Source organism: Saimiri boliviensis, chromosome 12 (assembly GCF_048565385.1).
Source record: "Saimiri boliviensis isolate mSaiBol1 chromosome 12, mSaiBol1.pri, whole genome shotgun sequence".
Lineage (NCBI taxonomy): Eukaryota > Metazoa > Chordata > Mammalia > Primates > Cebidae > Saimiri > Saimiri boliviensis.
This window is the reverse complement of record NC_133460.1, coordinates 47,734,927-47,756,523: the sequence shown is the minus strand read 5'-3', so window position 1 is coordinate 47,756,523 and position 21,597 is coordinate 47,734,927. Positions and strand designations below refer to the sequence as shown.

At 43.1% G+C, this 21,597-nt stretch overlaps 1 protein-coding gene across 5 annotated transcripts in view; it reads left to right on the top strand.

Moving 5' to 3' along the window:
- Nucleotides 1-21,597, top strand: part of DNA2 (DNA replication helicase/nuclease 2) — a 64,314-nt gene that overhangs the window by 27,192 nt on the left and 15,525 nt on the right. For all 5 annotated transcript variants that reach the window (XM_039478407.2, XM_074382316.1, XM_074382315.1 and 2 more), the window contains 6 exons: nucleotides 1,451-1,645; nucleotides 7,181-7,411; nucleotides 14,793-14,909; nucleotides 14,988-15,097; nucleotides 15,332-15,441; nucleotides 17,953-18,177. In XM_039478407.2, coding sequence (XP_039334341.1) covers nucleotides 1,451-1,645; nucleotides 7,181-7,411; nucleotides 14,793-14,909; nucleotides 14,988-15,097; nucleotides 15,332-15,441; nucleotides 17,953-18,177 — 988 coding nt within the window. The remainder of the gene's footprint in view (nucleotides 1-1,450; nucleotides 1,646-7,180; nucleotides 7,412-14,792; nucleotides 14,910-14,987; nucleotides 15,098-15,331; nucleotides 15,442-17,952; nucleotides 18,178-21,597) is intronic.

Here is a 21,597-nt window from a genome sequence, read left to right as displayed (position 1 = left end):
ATCTCTTGACCTCGTGATCCACCTGCCTCGGTCCCCCAAAGTGCTGGGATTACAGGCTTGAGCCACCGCTTGTTTTGTTTTGTTTTTTTGTTTTTTTTTTTTTTTTTGAGACGGAGTTTCGCTCTTGTTACCCAGGTTGGAGTGCAATGGCGCGATCTCGGCTCACCGCAACCTCCGCCTCCTGGGTTCAGGCAATTCTCCTGCCTCAGCCTCCTGAGTAGCTGGGATTACAGGCACGTGCCACCATGCCCAGCTAATTTTTTGTATTTTTAGAAAGACGGGGTTTCACCATGTTGACCAGGATGGTCTCGATCTCTTGACCTCGTGATCCACCCGCCTTGGCCTCCCAAAGTGCTGGGATTACAGGCTTGAGCCACCGCGCCCGGCTTGTTTTGTTTTTTGAGACGGAGTTTCGCTCTTGTTACCCAGGCTGGAGTGCAATGGCGCGATCTCGGCTCACCACAACCTCCGCCTCCTGGGTTCAGGCAATTCTCCTGCCTCAGCCTCCTGAGTAGCTGGGATTGCAGGCATGCACCACCATGACCAGCTAATTTTTTGTATTTTTAGTAGAGATGGGGTTTCACCATGTTGACCAGGATGGTCTCGATCTCTTGACCTCGTGATCCACCCGCCTCGGCCTCCCAAAGTGCTGGGATTGCAGGCTTGAGCCACTGTGCCGGGCCCCATCTCCTGGGTTTAAGCAATTCTCCTGCCTCAGCCTCCTGAGTAGCTGTGACTAGAGGTGCAGGTTGCCACCCACGGCTAATTTTTTATACTTTAGTAGAGACGGGGTTTCACCATGTTGCCCAGACTGGTCTCGAACTCATGAGCTCAGGCAATCCACTCGACTCGGCCTCCCAAAGTGGTAGGATTACAGGCGTAAGCCACTGTGCCCAGCCTCACATAAATCCTTTTTAAGGTATTTGTTCAAGGGATCTCTTAATAGTAGAGTGTGAACCGTAGGAAGTCTGGGTACATTTCTTTGAAATCTTATGTTTATTGTCAATGTTTTGTATGCTGTCGTATAGCATGTTTGTTTCTATAGAAAATATTTTAAACTGGTATTAAGCAAAATCCAAATGATTCTCCATGTTTTTATGTTTACTTATGTTACTGAGCTAGGTGTACAAATATTGTGATTTTTGAGAAATGATGTTGTACTAAAAGCCAAAACTTCTTGCATTTGGGAATGCAGATTATAGTACACCAAACCTGAGTTGTTTGGGAGATAGTCATTGAAGGCAATGTAATGCAGTATTGGGTTTCTTACACATTTTGTTTTATAAGAAGCCATATGGCTTATAAAATGTTTAAATGACTTTTAAGGTAAATTAGGGGATGTGGTTATGAGTTATGATGATATATGTGTTCTTATTTTGGAATTATCTCACTTCATAGCCAGCCAGGGAAATGGTTTATAAGTATCTCTAACTTGAAACTTTATATTTAGAGCAGTTGAACAGCAGATGGATGGTAGTTCAGTACCAATTGTCATGCTGCCCAAAATAGAAGAAGAAACCCAGCATCTGAAGCATACACACTTAGAATATTTCAGCCTTTGGTATCTAATGTTAACCCTGGAGTCACAATCAAAGGATAATAAAAAGAATCACCAGAATATATGGCTAATGCCTGTATTGGAAATGTAAGTAGTCCATTTAATACTGAGAGATTTCAGTGGTTTGCATTAGCTAGTGAGGTGGCATTTGGAATTTATGACAAATACAGGTTATGTATTATGTTATAGATATGTGATTTTGTTTATTCATGACAAATGCAGATGGCTCCCCTTTGTTTCCAAGAAAAGCATCATTACTATGTATCCTATGTGCTGGAATCATTGCTAGTTAGTAATGTAGTTTCAGTAGGCTAAATATGCCTCAAGAAATTTGTTTTAAAAATTACTTTTCTAGCTGGGTGCTGTGGCTCACGCCTCTAATTCCAGCACTTTGGGAGGCCAAGGCTGGTGGATCACCAGGTCAGGAATTCAAGACCAGCCTGGCCAAGATGGTGAAATACTGTCTTTACTAAAAATACAAAAATTAGCCAAGCGTGGTGGCGGATGCCTGTAATCCCAGCTACTTGGGAGGCTGAGGCAGAGAATTGCTTGAACCTGAGAGGCGGAGGTTGTAGCGCACCACTGCACTCCAGTGTGGGTGACAGAGCAAGAGACTCCATCTCAATAAATAAATAAATAAGTTAATTAATTAAAATTGCTTTTCTTTGGGACGCCGAAGCAGGTGAATCACCTGAGGTGAGGAGCTTTAGATCAGGCTGGCCAATATGGTGAAACCCCATTTTTACTAAAAATACAAAAAGGCCAGGTGCAGTGGCTCACGCCTATAATCCCAGCACTTTGGGAGGCTGAGGCAGGTGGATCACCTGAGGCCACGAGTTTGAGACTAGCCTCGTCAACATGGTAAAACCCCATCTCCACTAAAAATACAAAAATGACATGGTAGCACATGCCTGTAATACCAGCTATTGGGTGGCTAAGGCAGGGGAATTGCTTGAATTTAGGAGGTGGAGGTTGCAGTGAGCCAAGACTGCACCACTGCACTCCAGCCTGTATGACAAAGTGAAACTCCATCTTTTTTTTTTTTTTTCATACTATCTCATTAGTAGTAGATCCAAAGAGACTGCATCTTAAAAAAATAAATAAATAAAATAAAATAACTTTTGTCAGGGCAGTGGCTCATGCCTGTAATCCCAGCACTTTGGGAAGCTGAAGCAGGTGGATCGCTTGAGCTCACGAGTTTGAGACCAGCCTGGACAACATGGCAAAACTGTGTCTCTACAAAACATACAGAAATTACCTGAGTGTGGTAGTGCATGCCTGTAGTCCCAGGCTGAGGTGGGAGGATGGCTTGAGCCAGAGGTGAAGGTTGCAGTGAGTCAAGATCGAGCCACTGCACTCCAGCCTGGGTGATAGAGCCAGATCTTGACTCAAAAAAAACAAAAGGCCGGGCGCGATGGCTCAAGCCTGTAATCCCAGCACTTTGGGAGGCTGAGGCTGGTGGATCATGAGGTCAAGAGATGGAGACCATCCTGGTCAACATGGTGAAACCCCGTCTCTACCAAAAATACAAAAAATTAGCTGGGCATGGTGGAGTGTGCCTGTAATCCCAGCTACTCAGGAGGCTGAGGCAGGAGAATTGCCTGAACCCAGGAGGCGGAGGTTGCGGTGAGCCGAGATGGTGCCATTGCACTCCAGCCTGGGTAACGAGTGAAATTCCGTCTCAAAAAAAAAACAAAAAACAAAAAACAAAAAAAAAATTTTTAATCCTATTAAAAGTTTTCAGTAAATCCTTTTTCATTGATGATAACATTATAAACTTGAGTATATCTCAAAGTGAATTATTGAATATTGTATATACTGGTAGAATGCAAATTAATGTGATATTAACTTGATTTTAAAAATATTCATATTTTAAATGTTTATATTTTTGGTAAGTTTTGATACAGATGCAAATTTTCTAAAGGTTCATTTCATAGTCCTTGTGGAATTCATTAAAAAAAAAAAAGGCGCTGGGCGTGGTGGCTTACGCCTGTAATCCCAGCACTTTGGGAGGCCGAGGTGGGTGGATCACGAGGTCAAGAGATCGAGACCATCCTGGTCAACATGGTGAAACCCCGTCTCTACTAAAAATACAAAAAATTAGCTGGGCATGGTGGCACGTGCCTGTAATCCCAGCTACTCGGGAGGCTGAGGCAGGAGAATTGCCTGAATCCAGGAGGCAGAGGTTGCGGTGAGCCGAGATTACACCATTGCACTCCAGCCTGGGTAACAAGAGCGAAACTCCGTCTCAAAAAAAAAGAAAAAAAATGTCAGCTGTAAGTTAGATTTTTTTTTTTTTTTTTTTTTTTTTAAGAGATAGGGTGACACTCTGCTGCCTTGGCTGGGGTATAGCGGTGCAATCATGGCTCACTGTAGCCTTGAACTTCTGGGATAAAATGGTCTTCTTGCCTCAGCCTCCTGAGTAGCTAGGACCATAAGTGCATAGCACCAACCCTGGCTAATGTTTTTGGTTTGTTTGTTTGTTTGTTTTTGAGGATTTGTTTTTGTTTTTTTTTTTGAGACAGAGTCTCACTCTGTCACCAGGCCGGAGTGCAGTAGTGCTATGGCACGATCTCATTCACTGCAACTTCCACCTTCTGGTTCAAGTGATTCTCCTGCCTCAGCTTCCCTAGTAGCTGGGACTACAGGCACATGCCACCACGACTTGCTAATTTTTGTATATTCAGCAGAGATGGAGCTTTACCATGTTGGCCAGGATGGTCTTGATCTCCTCACCTGTGATCCACAGGCCTTGGCCACCGAAAGTGCTGTGATTACAGGCCTGAGCCACTGTGCCCGGCTGTTTTTGTTTTTTGTTTTCTTTCGTTCTTTTTTTTTTTTTTAGAGAAGGGGTCTTGCTATGTGGCCCAGGCTGGTCTTGAACTCCTGGCCTCAAGCAATCTTCCAACCCTGACCACCCAAAGTGCTGGTATTACATCTACAAGCCACTGTGCTGTGGCTAATTTTTTGTTTTATTTTATTTTACATTATTATGAAGACAGAGTCTTGCTATTTTGTCTAGGCTAGTCTTACTGGGCTCAAGTGATCCTCCCACCTTGGTCTCCCAAAGTGCTGAGATTATAGGTATAAGCCACTGCCTCACCTAGAATTTGGTATATCTTTGTGTAGTAGTTTTCTTTATGTAAAATTTCATTTCTTTAGCTTTATTTTTTCTTTGCAGAATGAATATTAATGATGTGACTTTAGAAATAATTGGATCATTATTTACCTAATAATGACTAACACAAGGAAACATTGCAATTGAAAAAGTTTATATATATATAATTATAGATCGACTGCATATGTATAGTGAGTTTACTATATATATGTAAAATTTATTTAAAATGTAATTGCTTTAGCTTTTTTAACCTTAGGCCCTTTGTAGTATGTAAAACTTTTTTTTTTTTGACAGAATCTTGCTCAGTCACCCAGGTGGGAGTGTCTTGGCTCATTGCAGCCTCCACCTCCCAGGTTACAGTAATTCTCATGCCTCAGCCTCCCAAGAAGCTGGGATTACAGGCACATGCCACCATACCCAGCTAATTTTTGTATTTTTAGTATAGAAAGGGTTTTGCCATGTTTGTCAGGCTGGTCTCGAACTCCTGGCCTCAAGCAATCTACCCACCTCATCCTTCCAAAGTGCTGGGATTACTGGCATGAGCTACCACACCCAGCCAAAATTTTGTTGTTATTGTTGTTGTTTTTGAGACAGAGTCTCACTCTGTAGCCTGGGCTGGAGTACAGTGGCATGATCTTGGCTCACTGCAACCTCTGCCTCCAGGATTCAAGTCATTCTCCTGCCTCATCCTCCCGAATAGCAGCTATTACAGGTGCCCTCCACTACACCCAGCTAATTTTTTGTATTTTTAGTAGAGACAGGGTTTCACCATGTTGGCCAGGCTGGTCTGAATCTCCTGACCTCGTGATTTGCCTTCCTTGGCTTTCCAGAGTGGTGGGATTACAGACATGAGCTACCTCACCCAGCCAAAATTTTTTTAAATGTAAAAATTGCTTTAGTTTCACTTTTTTCTTTTCAGAATGAATATTAATAACATGACTTTAGAAAGAATTGGATCATTATTTCCCCTATATTAGACTTTAACACAAGATAACATTGCTATGGAGTTAGTTTATTTAATTGTAGTTAGACTGCATAGGTGTAGTGAATCTATCGCACATGTGTAAATACCAATAAACCTCTGAGATTGCATCTTACTTAGTAGTAGTGCCGGAGAGGTTTTAAAATGTTTAATACTCATTTCTTTTTTTTTTTTTGAGATGGAATTTCACTCTTGTTGCCCAAGCTGGAATGCAATGGCACAATCTCGGCTCACTGCAATCTTTGCCTCCCAGGTTCAAGTGATTCTCCTGCCTCACCCTCCCAAGTAACTGGGATTACAGGCATACGACATCAAGCCTGGTTAATTTTTTGTATTTTTTGTAGAAACAAGATTTCACCGTGTTAGCCAGACTGGTCTCAAACTCCTGACCTCAGGTGATTTGCCCACTTTGGCCTCCCAAAGTGCTGAGATTATAGGCGTGATCCACCACATCTGGCCTTTTATACTCATTTAGAAGCAGTGGAATTATCAGTTTGCTTGTCATTGTTATAAATCTTGTAAATATTAAAGAAATATGTTATAATTTTTTTTTATTTCACATTTAGGAACAGGTTATTATGGTTTGTTTTCTGTAATGTTATATGTATCAGCTTAAGAGGTGGGGGTATCTATCTTTCAGGGATCAAAGTGGCAATAAAACACCTTGTTCAGAGATCCCAGCCTGTGGGTGCAACAAGAGCGGGGTGCTCCCTAGCATTTTCATACAAGACAGTAAAATTGCTTTAGTTTCAACAACAGTTCAGCAATTCATTAAAAACTAATCATGGGGCAAGCATGGTGACTCAGGCTTCTAATCCCAGTACTTGGGGAGGCTGAGGCGGGCAAGTCACTTAAGGCCCGGAGTTCAGGCCGGGCGCGGTGGCTCAAGCCTGTAATCCCAGCACTTTGGGAGGCCGAGGCGGGTGGATCACAAGGTCGAGAGATCGAGACCAACCTGGTCAACATGGTGAAACCCCGTCTCTACTAAAAATACAAAAAATTAGCCGGGCATGGTGGTGCGTGCCTGTAATCCCAGCTACTCAAGAGGCTGAGGCAGGAGAATTGGCTGAACCCAGGAGGCGGAGGTTGCGGTGAGCCGAGATCGCGCCATTGCACTCCAGCCTGGGTAACAAGAGCGAAACTCCGTCTAAAAAAAAAAAAAAAAAAAGGCCCGGAGTTCAAAACCCACCTGGCCAAGATGGTGAAACTCTGTCTCTACTAAAATAACAAAATATTAGCTTGACATGGTGGCATACGCTTGTAATCCCAGCTACTCGGAAGTATGCAGCGTGGGAATTAGTTGACCCGGAGGGGTTGGAGGTTGTCTCAAAAAAGCCCAAAACTGATAGAATGTTTACTTAACATTTCTAACACTTTATTGAGGTTGTGGAAAATGTAAAAATGACAGGCTCAGTATTAGTTTTTAGGGGTCAGATGAACGAGTAAGTTGTAGGAAAATTCAAGCACAATACTTACATATGTAACGTAAACGGAAGCTTTTTCTCTTTGGTCTTTTTCATAGGGAGAAGAGTGGCAGTTGCATTGGAAACTTGATTCAAATGGAACATGTAAAGACAGTTTGTGATGGACAATATTTACATAATTTCCAACATAAAAATGGTGCCATACCTGTCACAAATCTAATGGCAGGTGACAGAATTATTGTGAGTGGAGAAGAAAGATCACTATTTGCTTTGTGTAGAGGATATGTGAAGGAGATAAACATGACAACAGTAACTTGTTTATTAGACAGGTAATAAAATGTTACCTTTTTTTTGGTAACAGCTTTATTGATGTATAACTCACATCCGTGTAGTTCATTGATTTGAAGTGTACAATTTAGTGGTTTTTAGTATATTCACAGAGTTGTGCAGCCATCACCACAATCAAGTTTTAGCATTTTCGTCACCCCAAAAAGAACCCCCAAGAAAGAAGCCCTATAACCTTTAGTAGTCACTTCTCATTTTCCTCCAATTCCCCCCGCCCAAGGCAACCACTAACCTACTTTTTGTCTCTGTAGATTTGCCCACTCTGGGCATTTCATATAAATAGAATCATGCAATATGTGCTCTTTGATGACTGGCTTTTTTCATGCAGCATGCTGTTTTTGAAATTCATCTTGACGTTGTAACTTATATATCAGCATTTTTTTTTTTTTTTTTTTTTGAGATGGAGTTTTGCTCTTATTACCCAGGCTGGAGTGCAATGGCGCGATCTCGGCTCACCGCAACCCCCGCCTCCTGGGTTCAGGCAATTCTCCTGCCTCAGCCTCCTGAGTAGCTGGGATTACAGGCATGTGCCACCATGCCCAGCTAATTTTTTGTATTTTTAGTAAAGATGGGGTTTCACCTTGTTGACCAGGATGGTCTCAATCTCTTGACCTCGTGATCTACCCACCTCGGCCTCCCAAAGTGCTGGGATTACAGGCTTGAGCCACCGCACCCGGTTATTTATTTATTTTTTTGAGGTTGGAATGAAAGTTATTTTTTTTTTTCTCTTTTTAAATTTTATTTTACTTTAAGTTTGGGGGTATGTGTACTGGACCTGCTAGTTTGTTACATAGGTATACATGTGCCATGATGGTTTGCTGAATCCATCACCCCAACATCTACATGAGGTATTTCTGCAAATGCTATCCCTCCCCTATCCCCCAATCCCCTGCTATTCCTCCCCTAGCACCCACCCCCACACTGGCCTTGGTGTATGATGTTCCCTTTCCTGTGTCCATGTGTTCTCATTGTTCAGTACCCACTTATGAGTGAGGACATTCAGTCTTCGGTTTTCTGTTCTTGTGTCAGTTTGCTGAGAATGATGGTTTCCATTTTCATCTATGTCCCTGCAAAGGACATGAACTCATCCTTTTTCATGGCTGCATATTATTCCATGGTGTATATGTGCCACATTTCTCTCATTGATGGGCATTTGGGTTGGTTCCAAGTCTTTGCTATTGTGAACAGTCCCACAATAAACATGTGTGCATGTGTCTATAATAGAGTGATTTATAATCCTTTTGGTATCTACCCAGTAATGGGATTGCTGGGTCAAATGGTATTTCTATTTCTAGGTCCTTGAGGAATCACCACAGTCTTCCACAATGGTTGAACTAATTTACACTCCCACCAACAGTGCAAAAGTGTTCCTATGTCTCCACATTCTCTCTAGCATCTGTCTCCTGATTTTTTTTTTTTTTTTTCCAAGACAGAATCTTGCTCTGTTGCACAGGCTGGAGTGCAATGGTGCGATCTTGGCTCACTGCAACCTCTGCCTCCCAGGTTCAAGCAATTCTCCTGCCTCAGCCTCCCAAGTAGCTGGGATTACAGGCGCCCGCCACCGCACCCAGCTAATTTTTTGTGTTTTTAGTAGAGATGCGGTTTCACTGTGTTGGCCAGGATGGTCTTGATCTCCTGACCTCGTGATCTGCCTGCCTTGGCCTCCCAAAGTGCTGGGATTACAGGCATGAGCCACCATGCTGGGCTGTCTCCTGATTTTTTAATGGTTGCCATTCTAACTGGAGTGAGATGGTATTTCAATGTGATTTTGATTTGCATTTCTCTAATCACCAGTGATGATGAGCTTTTTTATTTTCATAATCCTTGCTACTCAGGAGGCTGAAGCAGGAGAATTGCTTGAACCTGGGAAACAGAAATTGAAGTGAGCCGATGTCATGCCATTGCACTCCAACCTGGGCAACAAGAGCAAAACTCCGTCTCAAAAAAAAAAAAAAAAAAAAAAAAATTATATAACATACAATTGATCATTAACCATTTTAATATATATAATTCATGTTTATGAATTATATTCCCAATATTGTACAGCCATCACTTCCATCTATTTCTAAGACACTTTCATCACCCTAAAAGGAAACCTCATTCCTAACCCCTCTCTCCTCCCTCAACTCCCTGGCAACTACTAATTGGCTTTCTTTCTGTATGGATTCATCCATTCTGGATATATGATATAAGTAGAACCATTCATTATGTGACCTTTTGTGTCTGGCTTCTTTCACTTAGCCTAATGTTTGCAAGGTTCATTCATGTTTCAGCATTTACGAGACCCTCATTTTTTAATGGCTGAATATATTCCGTTGTATGGATAGACCACATTTTGTTCATCCATTCACTGGCTGATGGACATTTGAGTTGTTTCCACTTTTTTGCTGTAATGAGTAATATTGCTGTGAACATTCACATGCATAGTTTTAGGTGGACATAGTTTCATTTATTTCATTTTCTTTGTAGTTACCTAGGCCTGGGTCATGTGCTGATTTCACATTTAACATTTTGGGGAACTACCAAACTGCTAAAAGTTTTGTTTAGTATGTTATGTTCCATAGGGCTGATGTGGACAGAATCTTGTCTAATTCTCATATATAGCAGACAGCGTAGATGCCACCCTGTGTTAGCTATAATGCTTGTTTCTCCTTAGCATGCTGGGCACTTACTGTTTTGTTCTATTCTTATTTATTTATTTATTTGGCTGGGTTCGGTCGCTCACACCTGTAATCCCAGCACTTTGGGAGGTCGAGGCAGGTAGATCATGAGGTCAGAAGCTCAAGACCACACTGGCCAACATGGTGAAACCCCATCTTTACTAAAAAAAAAAAAAAAAAAAAATTAGCTGAGCATTATTTTAGCCATCTAAAAAATTAGGTGGCTTATGCCTGTAATCCCAGCCACTTGGGAGGCTAAGGTAGAAGAATTGCTTGAACTGGGACCTGGGAGGCAGAGGTTGTAGTGAGCCAAGATCACGCCACTGCACTCCAACCTGGGCTACAGAGCGAGACTCCATCTCAAAAAAAAAAAAAGTTATTTATTTATTTAGAGATGCAGTCTCACCCTGTTGGTCAGGCTGGAGTGCAGTGACCCGATCTTGGCTCACTGCATCCTCCGCCACCTGGGTTCAAGCGATTCTTGTGCCTCGGCCTCCTGAGTAGTTGGGACTAAAGGCGTGTGCCATCATGCCCAGCTAATGTTTTGTGTTTTTAGTAGAGACAGGTTTTGCCATGTTGGCTAGGCTGCTCTTCAACTCCTGACCTCAGGTGATCTGCCTGCCTCGGCCTCCCAAAGTGCTGGGATTACAGGCGTGAGCCACAATGCCCAGCCTCTCTCCTTTTTTAAATAAAAAGTTTTACTTTTCCCATTTATAGCAGTGATATAAGTGTACTTAGTTACAACTAAGGGCTTGATTTAAATAAAAATATTAATAATAGAATAGTTGAGATGAAAATCTTGGCAGGCGAGGTGGCTCACACCTGTAATCCTAGCACATTGGGAGGCTGAGGTGGGTAGATCACTTGAGCCCAGGAGTTTGAGACCTGCCTGGGTAACATAAGTAAAACTTAGTCTCTACCAAAAATACAAAAATTAGCTGAGCATGGTGGTGCATGCCTGTAGTCCCAGCTACTAGGAAGGCCGAGGTAGGAGGATCAGTTGAGCCTAGGAGGTTGAGGCTGCAGTGAGCTGAGATCATACCTCTGCACTGCATGTAGTCTGAGTGACAGAATGAGACCCTGTCTTAAAGAAAAAAAAGAAAGAAATTTGGTGTCAGAGACCAACGTCCACATTCACTAATATCCATATTCCCTCTTCTTTCAGTCAGCTGGATTGTGTTTTCCAGCCTTTCTTACAGTTAACAAAGGCATGCCTGAACATTTCTTAATGGATAGAGGTCAGCAATTGGGACTTAGTGACATCTGAGTAACTGTAATGGAAATGTCTAGGCTTGTTCCCTACTAATCAGTAATCTTAGTTGAGTCATAACTACCCCTTGTCTGGATTTCATGATGTGGGATGCTGATCCACAATATTCCAGTTGTCTGCTCGGATTTGTGTATCCTTTGCAGTATTTATTTAGTGCCTACTATGTATTAGGTACTCTGCAAATCCTTGAAGAATTTATAGTCTTGTGTGTAGACATAAATGTTTTCTTTCCTTTTTTTTTTTAAGACATGTTCTCACTGCAGCCCAGGCTGGAGTGTAGTGGCATGATCACAGCTCACTTTAACCTGGACCTCTTGGGATCAAGCAATCCTTCTGCCTCAGCCTCCTACATAGCTGGGACCACAGGCGCATGCTACCACACCTGGCTAATTTTTTAGCTTTTTGTAGAGATAGGGGTCTCACTATGTTGCCCAGGCTGGTCTTGAACTCATGGGCTCAAGTGGTCCTCCTGCCTAGGCCTCCTGAAGTGGTGGGATTACAGGTGTGAGTTACCACACCCAGCTTATTTTCACTCCAATATGGTAAGTGTTCAAATTGATAGGAACACAGAGGAGAGGTATTTAATTCAATTTTAGGAGGCTCAGGGAAGGCTTTTTTTTTTTTTTTTTGGAGACAGAGTCTCAGTCTATCTCCCAGGCTGGAGTGTAGTGGCATGATCTCAGTTCACTGCAGTTTCTGCCTCCTGGATTCAAGTGATTCTCCTGCCTCAGCCTCCTGAGTGGCTGGGATTACTGTATAGGCATGCACCACCATGCCTGGCTAATTTTTAATTTTTTTTTTTTTTTTTTTTTTTTTTTGAGACGGAGTTTCGCTCTTGTTACCCAGGCTGGAGTGCAATGGCGCGATCTCGGCTCACCGCAACCTCCGCCTCCTGGGTTCAGGCAATTCTCCTGCCTCAGCCTCCTGAGTAGCTGGGATTACAGGCACGTGCCACCATGCCCAGCTAATTTTTTGTATTTTTAGTAGAGACGGGGTTTCACCATGTTGACCAGGATGGTCTCGATCTCTCAACCTCGTGATCCACCCGCCTCGGCCTCCCAAAGTGCTGGGATTACAGGCTTGAGCCACCGCGCCCGGCCAATTTTTAATTTTTAGTAGAAACAGGGTATCACCATGTTCTCTGATCTCAAGTGATCCTCTCGCCTCAGCCTCCCAAAGTGTTGAGATTACAGGCATGAGCCACTGTGGCTGGCCATGTGAAGCCTTTTTGAAGAGCTAATTCTGAATCTTCATCCTATGGATTAAAAAATTAGTCTGAGGCCGGGCACGGTGGCTCAAGCCTGTAATCCCAGCACTTTGGGAGGCTGAGGCGGGTGGATCACTTGAGGTCCGGAGTTTAAGACCAGCCTGGCCAACATGCTGAAACCCCATCTCTACTAAAAACACAAAAAAGGCCGGGCGCGGTGGCTCAGGCCTGTAATCCCAGCACTTTGGGAGGCCGAGGCGGGTGGATCACGAGGTCGAGAGATCGAGACCATCCTGGTCAACATGGTGAAACCCCGTCTCTACTAAAAATACAAAAAAGTTGCTGGGCATGGTGGCACATGCCTGTAATCCAAGCTACTCAGGAGGCTGAGGCAGGAGAATTGCCTGAACCCGGGAGGCGGAGGTTGCGGTGAGCCGAGGTCGCGCCATTGCACTCCAGCCTGGGTAACGAGCAAAACTCCGTCTCAAAAAAAAAAAAAAAATTAGTCTGGTGAAGCAGTGTGAGAAGAGAATACAATACTGGGCAAACCTCTTACACAAAGGTATGCTGGTGGGATGTAGTGTGACATGGAGCATTTGGGAAAGTGCAAGTAATTAAGTTATTTCTGGAATATAAAATATAAGGAAGAGATTAATTAGAGAGATCAGGTCATAGAAGCTCTTATATACCATGTTAAAAAGTTTGCCATCCAAGCCGGGTGCGGTGGCTCAAGCCTGTAATCCCAGCACTTTGGGAGGCCGAGGCGGGTGGATCACAAGGTCAAGAGATCGAGACCATCCTGGTCAACATGGTGAAACCCCGTCTCTACTAAAAATACAAAAAAAAAATTAGCTGGGCATGGTGGTGCATGCCTGTAATCCCAGCTACTCAGGAGGCTGAGGCAGGAGAATGCCTGAACCCAGGGAGCAGAGATTGCGGTGAGCTGAGATCGCGCCATTGCACTCCAGCCTGGGTAACAAGAGGGAAACTCCGTCTCACAAAAAAAAAAAAGAAAAAGAAAAGTTTGCCATCCTGGGCCACGTAGTGAGACCCCATCTCTCCAAAAAATTAAAAAATTAGCTAGGTGTGGTGGTGTGCACGTGTAGTCCCAGCTACTCAGGAGACTGAGGTAAGATGATTACTTGATCCAGGAGTTCAAGGCTATAGTAAGTCATGGTCGTGCCACTACACTCTAGCCTAGGCAAAAGAGCAAGACCCTGTCTCAAAAAAAAAAAAAAGTTTAGATTTTGTTTATTCTGATGTATTGAAATGTTTTAAACAGAAGACTAGATAATCATTGAATTTGCATTTTCCTGTGTGTACGTTGTGGAGAATTGAGTTAATTAGTGGAAGCAAAACTAAAAGCAAACCAGGAAGCTGTTGCAGTGGTCCAGGCTAGAGGCAACCGAGGCAGAGTAGTATTGGCAGAGAGAATGGAATGACTGAGAAATGTTTAGAAAATACAACTAGCTGGCGTTTGGATACTGATTGGGTATTTGGGTTGGGAAGAGGGAAGGATAAAGACAGTAGCGCAGATGCAAATGCCATTAACTATGATCAGGACCAGAGAAAGCATCACATTCAGCAGAGATGAGGAAGAGTTCCGCTTTGCATGTACTGAGCTTTCACAACCTGGGTTCAGCTAAGTGGAGAGATGTTGCTGCCTGCTGGATATCCAAACTTTGCAGGCTTGGGTGAGGAACCAGATGGAAGAGGAATGTGAGGTTAGTCCTAAAGATGGAATTTAAATTTGGAGGCACATGAGGGCCTGGAACCCTAGGGAAAACAATCAGAAAGAGCAATACAATGAACCAGAGAAGGGACTTTAGGGAACACCAGGGTTTAAGGAAGATAGAAGAATGGGAGAAGGTGGCAGAAAAGAAGCCTGCACTCCAGTAGAGGAGGGAAGAGCCATGCATGCATTCAGGATCTCTCTGGGGATAGTGAGCCCATGTTAGATTGCAAGGTTAAGTGAATATTTAGCAAATGTTGCAGGTTCTCAATTATTAATTGCTTGGACCTTGGTGCCTTGTACTCTCCCCTTCCCTCTGCCTTTTCCCACCAATCCAGGGCCTCATGCTGTCCTTGATTAGCAAGTGTGACTGAGGACTTATAGCTATTTTAATAGCTATTATGGCCTATTTATTCTTTTAGCAGATAGTAGTATATTTCTTATACAGGCTATGTGAAATGGAAAACATTCATGTATATTTGTTTTGCTCTTTTAGGAACTTGTCGGTCCTTCCAGAATCAACTTTGTTTAGATTAGACCAGGAAGAAAAAAATTGTGATATAAATACCCCATTAGGAAATCTTTCTAAATTGATGGAAAACACATTTGTCAGGTTTGTAACCATGAATGAATTTGAATTTCATTCCACTTTTCTAAGGAGTATTACTAAAAGTGCTTTTTCTCTTTTCAGTAAAAAGCTTCGAGATTTAATTATTGACTTTCGTGAACCTCATTTTATATCCTACCTTAGTTCTGTTCTTCCACATGATGCAAAGGATACAGTTGCCTGCATTCTAAAAGGTATGCTAAAATCACCATGTCTGCTTTGATTAATTTTTCTTGTTTCTATTTGATTTATACTGTATCCTGGTATCTTGATTAGACTTGCAATTACAATGTTTAGACAAAGACTCATTGGAAATAGTTTTGTATTGAGGAATAGACTTGCATAGAAACTACTTTTCTTGTAAAATAATTAATTTTTCCTTTGAAATTCAATGCTTATTTTCCTGTTATTTTTTAATTTAAATGTAGGTTTGAATAAGCCTCAGAGGCAAGCAATGAAAAAGGTTCTTCTTTCAAAAGACTACACACTCATCGTGGGTATGCCCGGGACAGGAAAAACAACTACAATATGTACTCTTGTAAGGCTATTGTTCTTCTGCTTAGAATCTAAATGTTTATATCAGTTTCTCCTCAGTTCGGAGGATGTAATATTTAACATCAAAATGGCTGAATTTTAATTCAGAGTGTTTTTGTTTCAAATGAACTTTTTTGAATGACATGAGAAATAGTAAAGCTGCATCACAAACAGTTGTAATCATGTTGTAGACTTCCTAAGATCTATCTAAGATTCTAAATTTAGAATTTCCTAAGATCTCTTTTTTTTGAGACGGAGTTTCGCTCTTGTTGCCCAGGCTGGAGTGCAATGGCGTGATCTCGGCTCACCGCAACCTCCGCCTCGTGGGTTCAGGCAATTCTCCTGCCTCAGCCTCCTGAGTAGCTGGGATTACAGGCACATGCCACCATGCCCAGCTAATTTTTAGTATTTTTAGTAGAGACGGAGTTTCACCATGTTGACCAGGATGGTCTCGATCTCTTGACCTTGTGATCCACCAGCCTCGGCCTCCCAAAGTGCTGGGATTACAAGCTTGAGCCACCACGCCCGGCCAAGATCTCTTTCCGTTAGTGTTACGTATCGCTGTATGTTTTCCTTTCCTTTTAAAAATGATGTTATTGATTTTTCTTGGATTTTTTTTCTTATGTCAGTAAATTTCTTTCTTTTTTTTTTTTTTTTTTTTTTTTGAGACGGAGTTTCGCTCTTGTTACCCAGGCTGGAGTGCAATGGCGCGATCTTGGCTCACCGCAACCTCCGCCTCCTGGGTTCAAGCAATTCTTCTGCCTCAGCCTCCTGAGTAGCTGGGATTACAGGCACGCATCACCATGCCCAGCTAATTTTTGTATTTTTAGTAGAGACGGGATTTCACCATGATGACCAGGATGGTCTCGATCTTTTGACTTCGTGATCTACCCGCCTCAGCCTCCCAAAGTGCTGGGATTACAGGCTTGAGCCACTGCTCCCAGCATGTCAGTAAATTTCTAAGCAGTTTTAGAATAATTATAATAATGGCAGCAAGCCGGGCGCGGTGGCTCAAGCCTGTAATCCCAGCACTTTGGGAGGCCGAGGCGGGTGGATCACGAGGTCAAGAGATCGAGACCATCCCGGTCAACATAGTGAAACCCCGTCTCTACTAAAAATACAAAAAATTAGCTGGGCATGGTGGCACGTGCCTGTAATCCCAGCTACTCAGGAGGCTGAGGCAGGACAATTGCCTGAACCCAGGAGGCGGAGGTTGCGGTGAGCCAAAATCGCGCCATTGCACTCCAGCCTGGGTAATGAGCGAAACTCCATCTAAAAAAAAAAAAAAAAAAAAAATAATGGCAGCAAATAATTAATTGATTGATACTGTGTGCCAGACACTACTAAGAGTTACATAGGCCAGGCAAGGTGGATCATGCCTGTAATCCCAGCACTATGGGAGTCTGAGACGGAAGGATCGGTGTTTGAGACCAGGTTGGAATGCAGTGGCATGATCACTGCTCATGCAGCCTCAACCTCCTGGGCTGAAACAGTCCTCGTGCCTGAGCCTCCCGAGTAGCTGAGACCACAGGGGTGCACTACCTTGCCTAATTACAAAAATTATTTATTTATTTATTTATTTTTTGAGATGGAGTTTCACTCTTGTTACCCAGGCTGGAGTGCAATGGTGCGATCTCAGCTCACCGCAACCTCCGCCTCCTGGGTTCAGGCAATTCTTCTGCCTCAGCCTCCTGAGTAGCTGGGATTATAGGCATGTGCCACCATGCTGGGCTAATTTTTTGTATTTTTAGTAGAGGTGGGGTTTCACCATGTCGACCAGGATGGTCTCGATCTCTTGACCTTGTGATCCACCTGCCTCGGTCTCCCAAAGTGCTGGGATTACAGGCTTGAGCCACTGCGCCTGGCAAAAAATAATTTTTTTTTTTTTTTTTTTTTGAGACAGAGTTTCGCTCTTGTTACCCAGGCTGGAGTGCAATGGCGCGATCTCGGCTCACCGCAACCTCCACCTCCTGGGCTCAGGCAATTCTGCCTCAGCCTCCTGAGTAGCCGGGATTACAGGCACGCGCCACCACGCCCAGCTAGTTTTTTTGTATTTTTTTTTTTTAGTAGAGACGGTGTTTCACATGTTGACCAGGATGGTCTCGATCTCTCAACCTCGTGATCCACCCGCCTCGGCCTCCCAAAGTGCTGGGATTACAGGCTTGAGCCACCGCACCCGGCCTAAAAATAATTTTTAAAAAATAGAGATGGGGTCTCGCTTTGTTGCCCAGGCTAGTCTTGAATTCCTTGGTTCAAGTGATGCACTTGCTTCAGCCTCCCAAAGTGCTCGGATTACAAGCATCAGCCACCATGCCTGGCCTATGATGTATTATTGACATATTATTCATAATATATAATAATGTCATGTAATTTTTGTAAAATATTTTGGCTCTATAATTTTTTTTAAAAGTCACTTGGCTCAGCTCATAGATATGGTTCTTGTTATGTTTATAAGCATGTTAAGAATTACCTGGAATTAAAAGTAAGGCTTTTTTTTTCTCTTGCTCATTATTAGGTAAGAATTCTCTACGCCTGTGGTTTTAGCGTTTTGTTGACCAGCTACACACACTCTGCTGTTGACAACATTCTTTTGAAGTTAGCCAAGTTTAAAATAGGATTTTTGCGTTTGGGTCAGACTCAGAAGGTTCATCCAGCTATCCAGAAATTTACAGAGCAAGAAATTTGCAAATCAAAGTCCATTAAATCCTTAGCTCTTCTAGAAGAACTCTACAATAGTCAAGTAAGCACAATTATTGTATAATAATAATAACAGTTAATTTCCACAGCTGGAATGAAGGGAGAAACAGTACTCTGGGAATTGAGTCACATTGACTGGATTTGCATGTGATTATATGTACCATAGGACCAGTTTATTTATTTATTTATTTTATTTTATTTTATTTTTGAGACAGAGTTTCGCTCTTGTTACCCAGGCTGGAGTGCAATGGCGCGATCTCGGCTCACCGAAACCTCCGCCTCCTGGGCTCAGGCAATTCTCCTGTCTTAGCCTCCTGAGTAGCTGGGATTACAGGCATGCACCACCATGCCCAGCTAATTTTTTGTATTTTTAGTAGAGACGGGGTTTCACCATGTTGACCAGGATGGTCTCGATCTCTTGACCTCGTGATCCACCCGCCTCAGCCTCCCAAAGTGCTGGGATTACAGGCTTGAGCCACCGCGCCCGGCAGGACCAGTTTATTAACTTATAGTTTGCTGTTTCCTTCTGAACTGAAATAAGGTTTTTAGTTTATTATTATTATCATGATCATCATTTTCTTTTTTTTTTCCTCACCTAGATTCTCAGGTGAGATCGGTTTATTATTTGGGGCTCTCTACTAGTTTCAAACATCCTAGAAAACTACTAATAATCAGGGTTTCTTAGTGAGTTTGAACTAGAAGACTATCAATGGTACTTGATAGTCTTGTTACAACTTTCTCTAGACTTTTATATGGAACCTAATTTTTATTTTGTCATTTAATGTTTATTTTTACTGAGAATTCCTGAGTTGTTTTTTTTTTTCTGAGACGGAGTCTCACTCTGTCACCTAGGCTAGAGTGCAATGGCACCATCTTAGCTCACTTTAACCTCCGCCTCCTGGGTTCAAGCGATTTTCTGCCTCAGCATCCTGACTAGCTGGGATTACAGGAGCCTGCCACCACACCCAGCTAATTTTCATATTTTTAGTAGAGATGGGGTTTCATTATCTTTGCCAGGCTGGTCTTGAACTCCTGACCTCATGATCCACTGCCTCGGCCTCTCAAAGTGCTGGGATTACAGGCATGAGCCACCGCACCCAGCCTGTTTTTTTTTCTTTAAGTGACTAGAGTCTTACTATGTTGTGTAGGACTTGGGCTGGACTCCTGGGCCCAAGCTAACCTTTCACCTCAGATCCCCAAGTAGCTGGGACTATAGGTTCAGCTATAGTGCCTGTCTTAACTGATATTTTTGTGTTTAAAAAATTTCTCCCAAATTAGATTTAATAGGTTATTCCTCTTTGTCTGATGCTAGCATGTTTTTGTGTAAGTCTATGCCTGTTTTTGATAAATTTATAATTGGCTAAGATGTCTATCTGATTAACATTTTCATTAAGCATTTTATTTTTAGTTAATTGTAGATTCACATGCAGTTGTAAAAAATACTAGTGAAAGCCTGTAAACCACCCTTTATCCAGTGGTGACACCTTGCTTATCTGTAGTACAATGTCACAACCAGGATGTTGACATTGATACAGTCTGTATCTTTTTTTTTTTTTTGAGCTGGAATCTTGATCTTGTCACCCAGGCTGGAGTGCAATGGCATAGTCTCAGCTCACTGCAACCTCTGCCTCCTGGATTCAAGCGATTCTCCTGCCTCAGCCTCCCGAGTAGCTGGAATTATAGGTGCGCGCCACCACGACCAGCTCATTTTTGTATTTTTAGTAGAGACAGAGTTTCGCCATGTTGGCCAGGCTGGTCTCCAACTCCTGACCTTGTGATCTACCCACATTGGCTTCCCAAAGGGTTACAGACATGACCCACCGCCCCCAGCCTGATACGGTTCCTATTTTTTTTTGAGACGGAGTTTCACTCCTGTTGCCCAGGCTGGAGTACAATGGTTCTATCTCAGCTCACCACAATCTCCACCTCCCGGGCTCAAGCAATTCTCCTGCCTCAGCCTCCCAAGTAGCTTGGATTACGGGCATGCACCACCATGCCTGGCTAATTTTGCATTTTTAGTAGAGACGGGGTTTCTCCATGTTGGTCAGGCTGGTCTCGAACTCCTCACCTCAGGTGATTTTCCTGCCTCGGCCTCCCAATGTGCTGGGATTACAGGCTTGAGCCACCGTGCCCGGCCATGGTCTAGAATTCTTGACCTCAGGTGATCCACCCCTCAGACTCCCAAAGTTCTAGGATTACAGACTTGAGCTCCTGCGCTCAGCTCATAATGACATTTTCATGTGCTTGTCATCTGTATATCTTCTTCATGTCTTTTGCTCATTTTCGATTATATGCTTTGTAGTGTTGAGTTTTGAGAATTTTTAAATGTATATTCTAATACTAGCCCTTTAATGGATATGTGGTTGCAAGTATTTTCTCCCACTCTATCACTTGCTTTTTATCCTTCTCACAGGGTCTTATGCAGAGCAAAACGTGTTTGTTTTTCTTTTTTTTTTTTTTTTTTTGAGACAGAGTTTCGCTCTTGTTACCCAGGCTAGAGTGCAATGGCGCGATCTCGGCTCACCGCAACCTCCGCCTCCTGGGTTCAGGCAATTCTGCCTCAGCCTCCCGAGTAGCTGGGATTACAGGCACGTGCCACTATGCCCAGCTAATTTTTTGTATTTTTAGTAGAGACGGGGTTTCACTATGTTGACCGGGATGGTCTCGATCTCTCGACCTCGTGATCCACCCGCCTCGGCCTCCCAAAGTGCTGGGATTACAGGCTTGAGCCACCGCGCCCGGCTTGTTTTTCTTTTTTTTTTTTGAGACAGACTCTCATTGTGTCACCCAGGCTGGAGTACAGAGGTGTGATCTTCACTCATTGCAACCTCTGCCTTCCAGGTTCAAGTGATTCTCCTGCCTCAGCCTCCCATGTAGCTGAGACTACAGGCACAAGCTACCATGACCAGCTAATCTGTGTATTTTTAGTAGATATGGGGTTAAACTGTATTGGCCAGGCTGGTCTCAAACTCCTGATCTCAGGTGATCTGCCCACCTCAGCCTCCCAAAGTGCTGCAAAAGGTTTTTTTGAGGAAGTTCAGTATATAAACTTTTTTCTTTTGTAGATTATACTTGTGGTTTCAAGTCTAAGAACTGTGCCTAGCCCCAGATGCTGATGTTTTTCCCTTTTTTTTAAAAGATGGGGTTTCACCATGATGGCCAGGCTGGTTTTGAACTCTTGACCTTAGGTGATCCACCCACCTCAGCCTCCCAAAGTACTAGGATTACAGGCATGAGCCACCACGCCCGGTGGTTTTCTCTTTTTGAGACAGTGTCATCTTGTCAGTTAGGCCAGAGTGCAGTGGTGTGATCTTGGCTCACTGTAACATCTACCTCCCGGGTTCAAGTGATTCTCTTTCTCTCTTTTTTTTTTTTTTTGAGAGTGTCTCGCTCTATCGCCCAGGCTGCAGTGCAATGGCGTGATCTTGGCTCACTGCAACCTCTGCCTCCTGGGTTCAAGCAA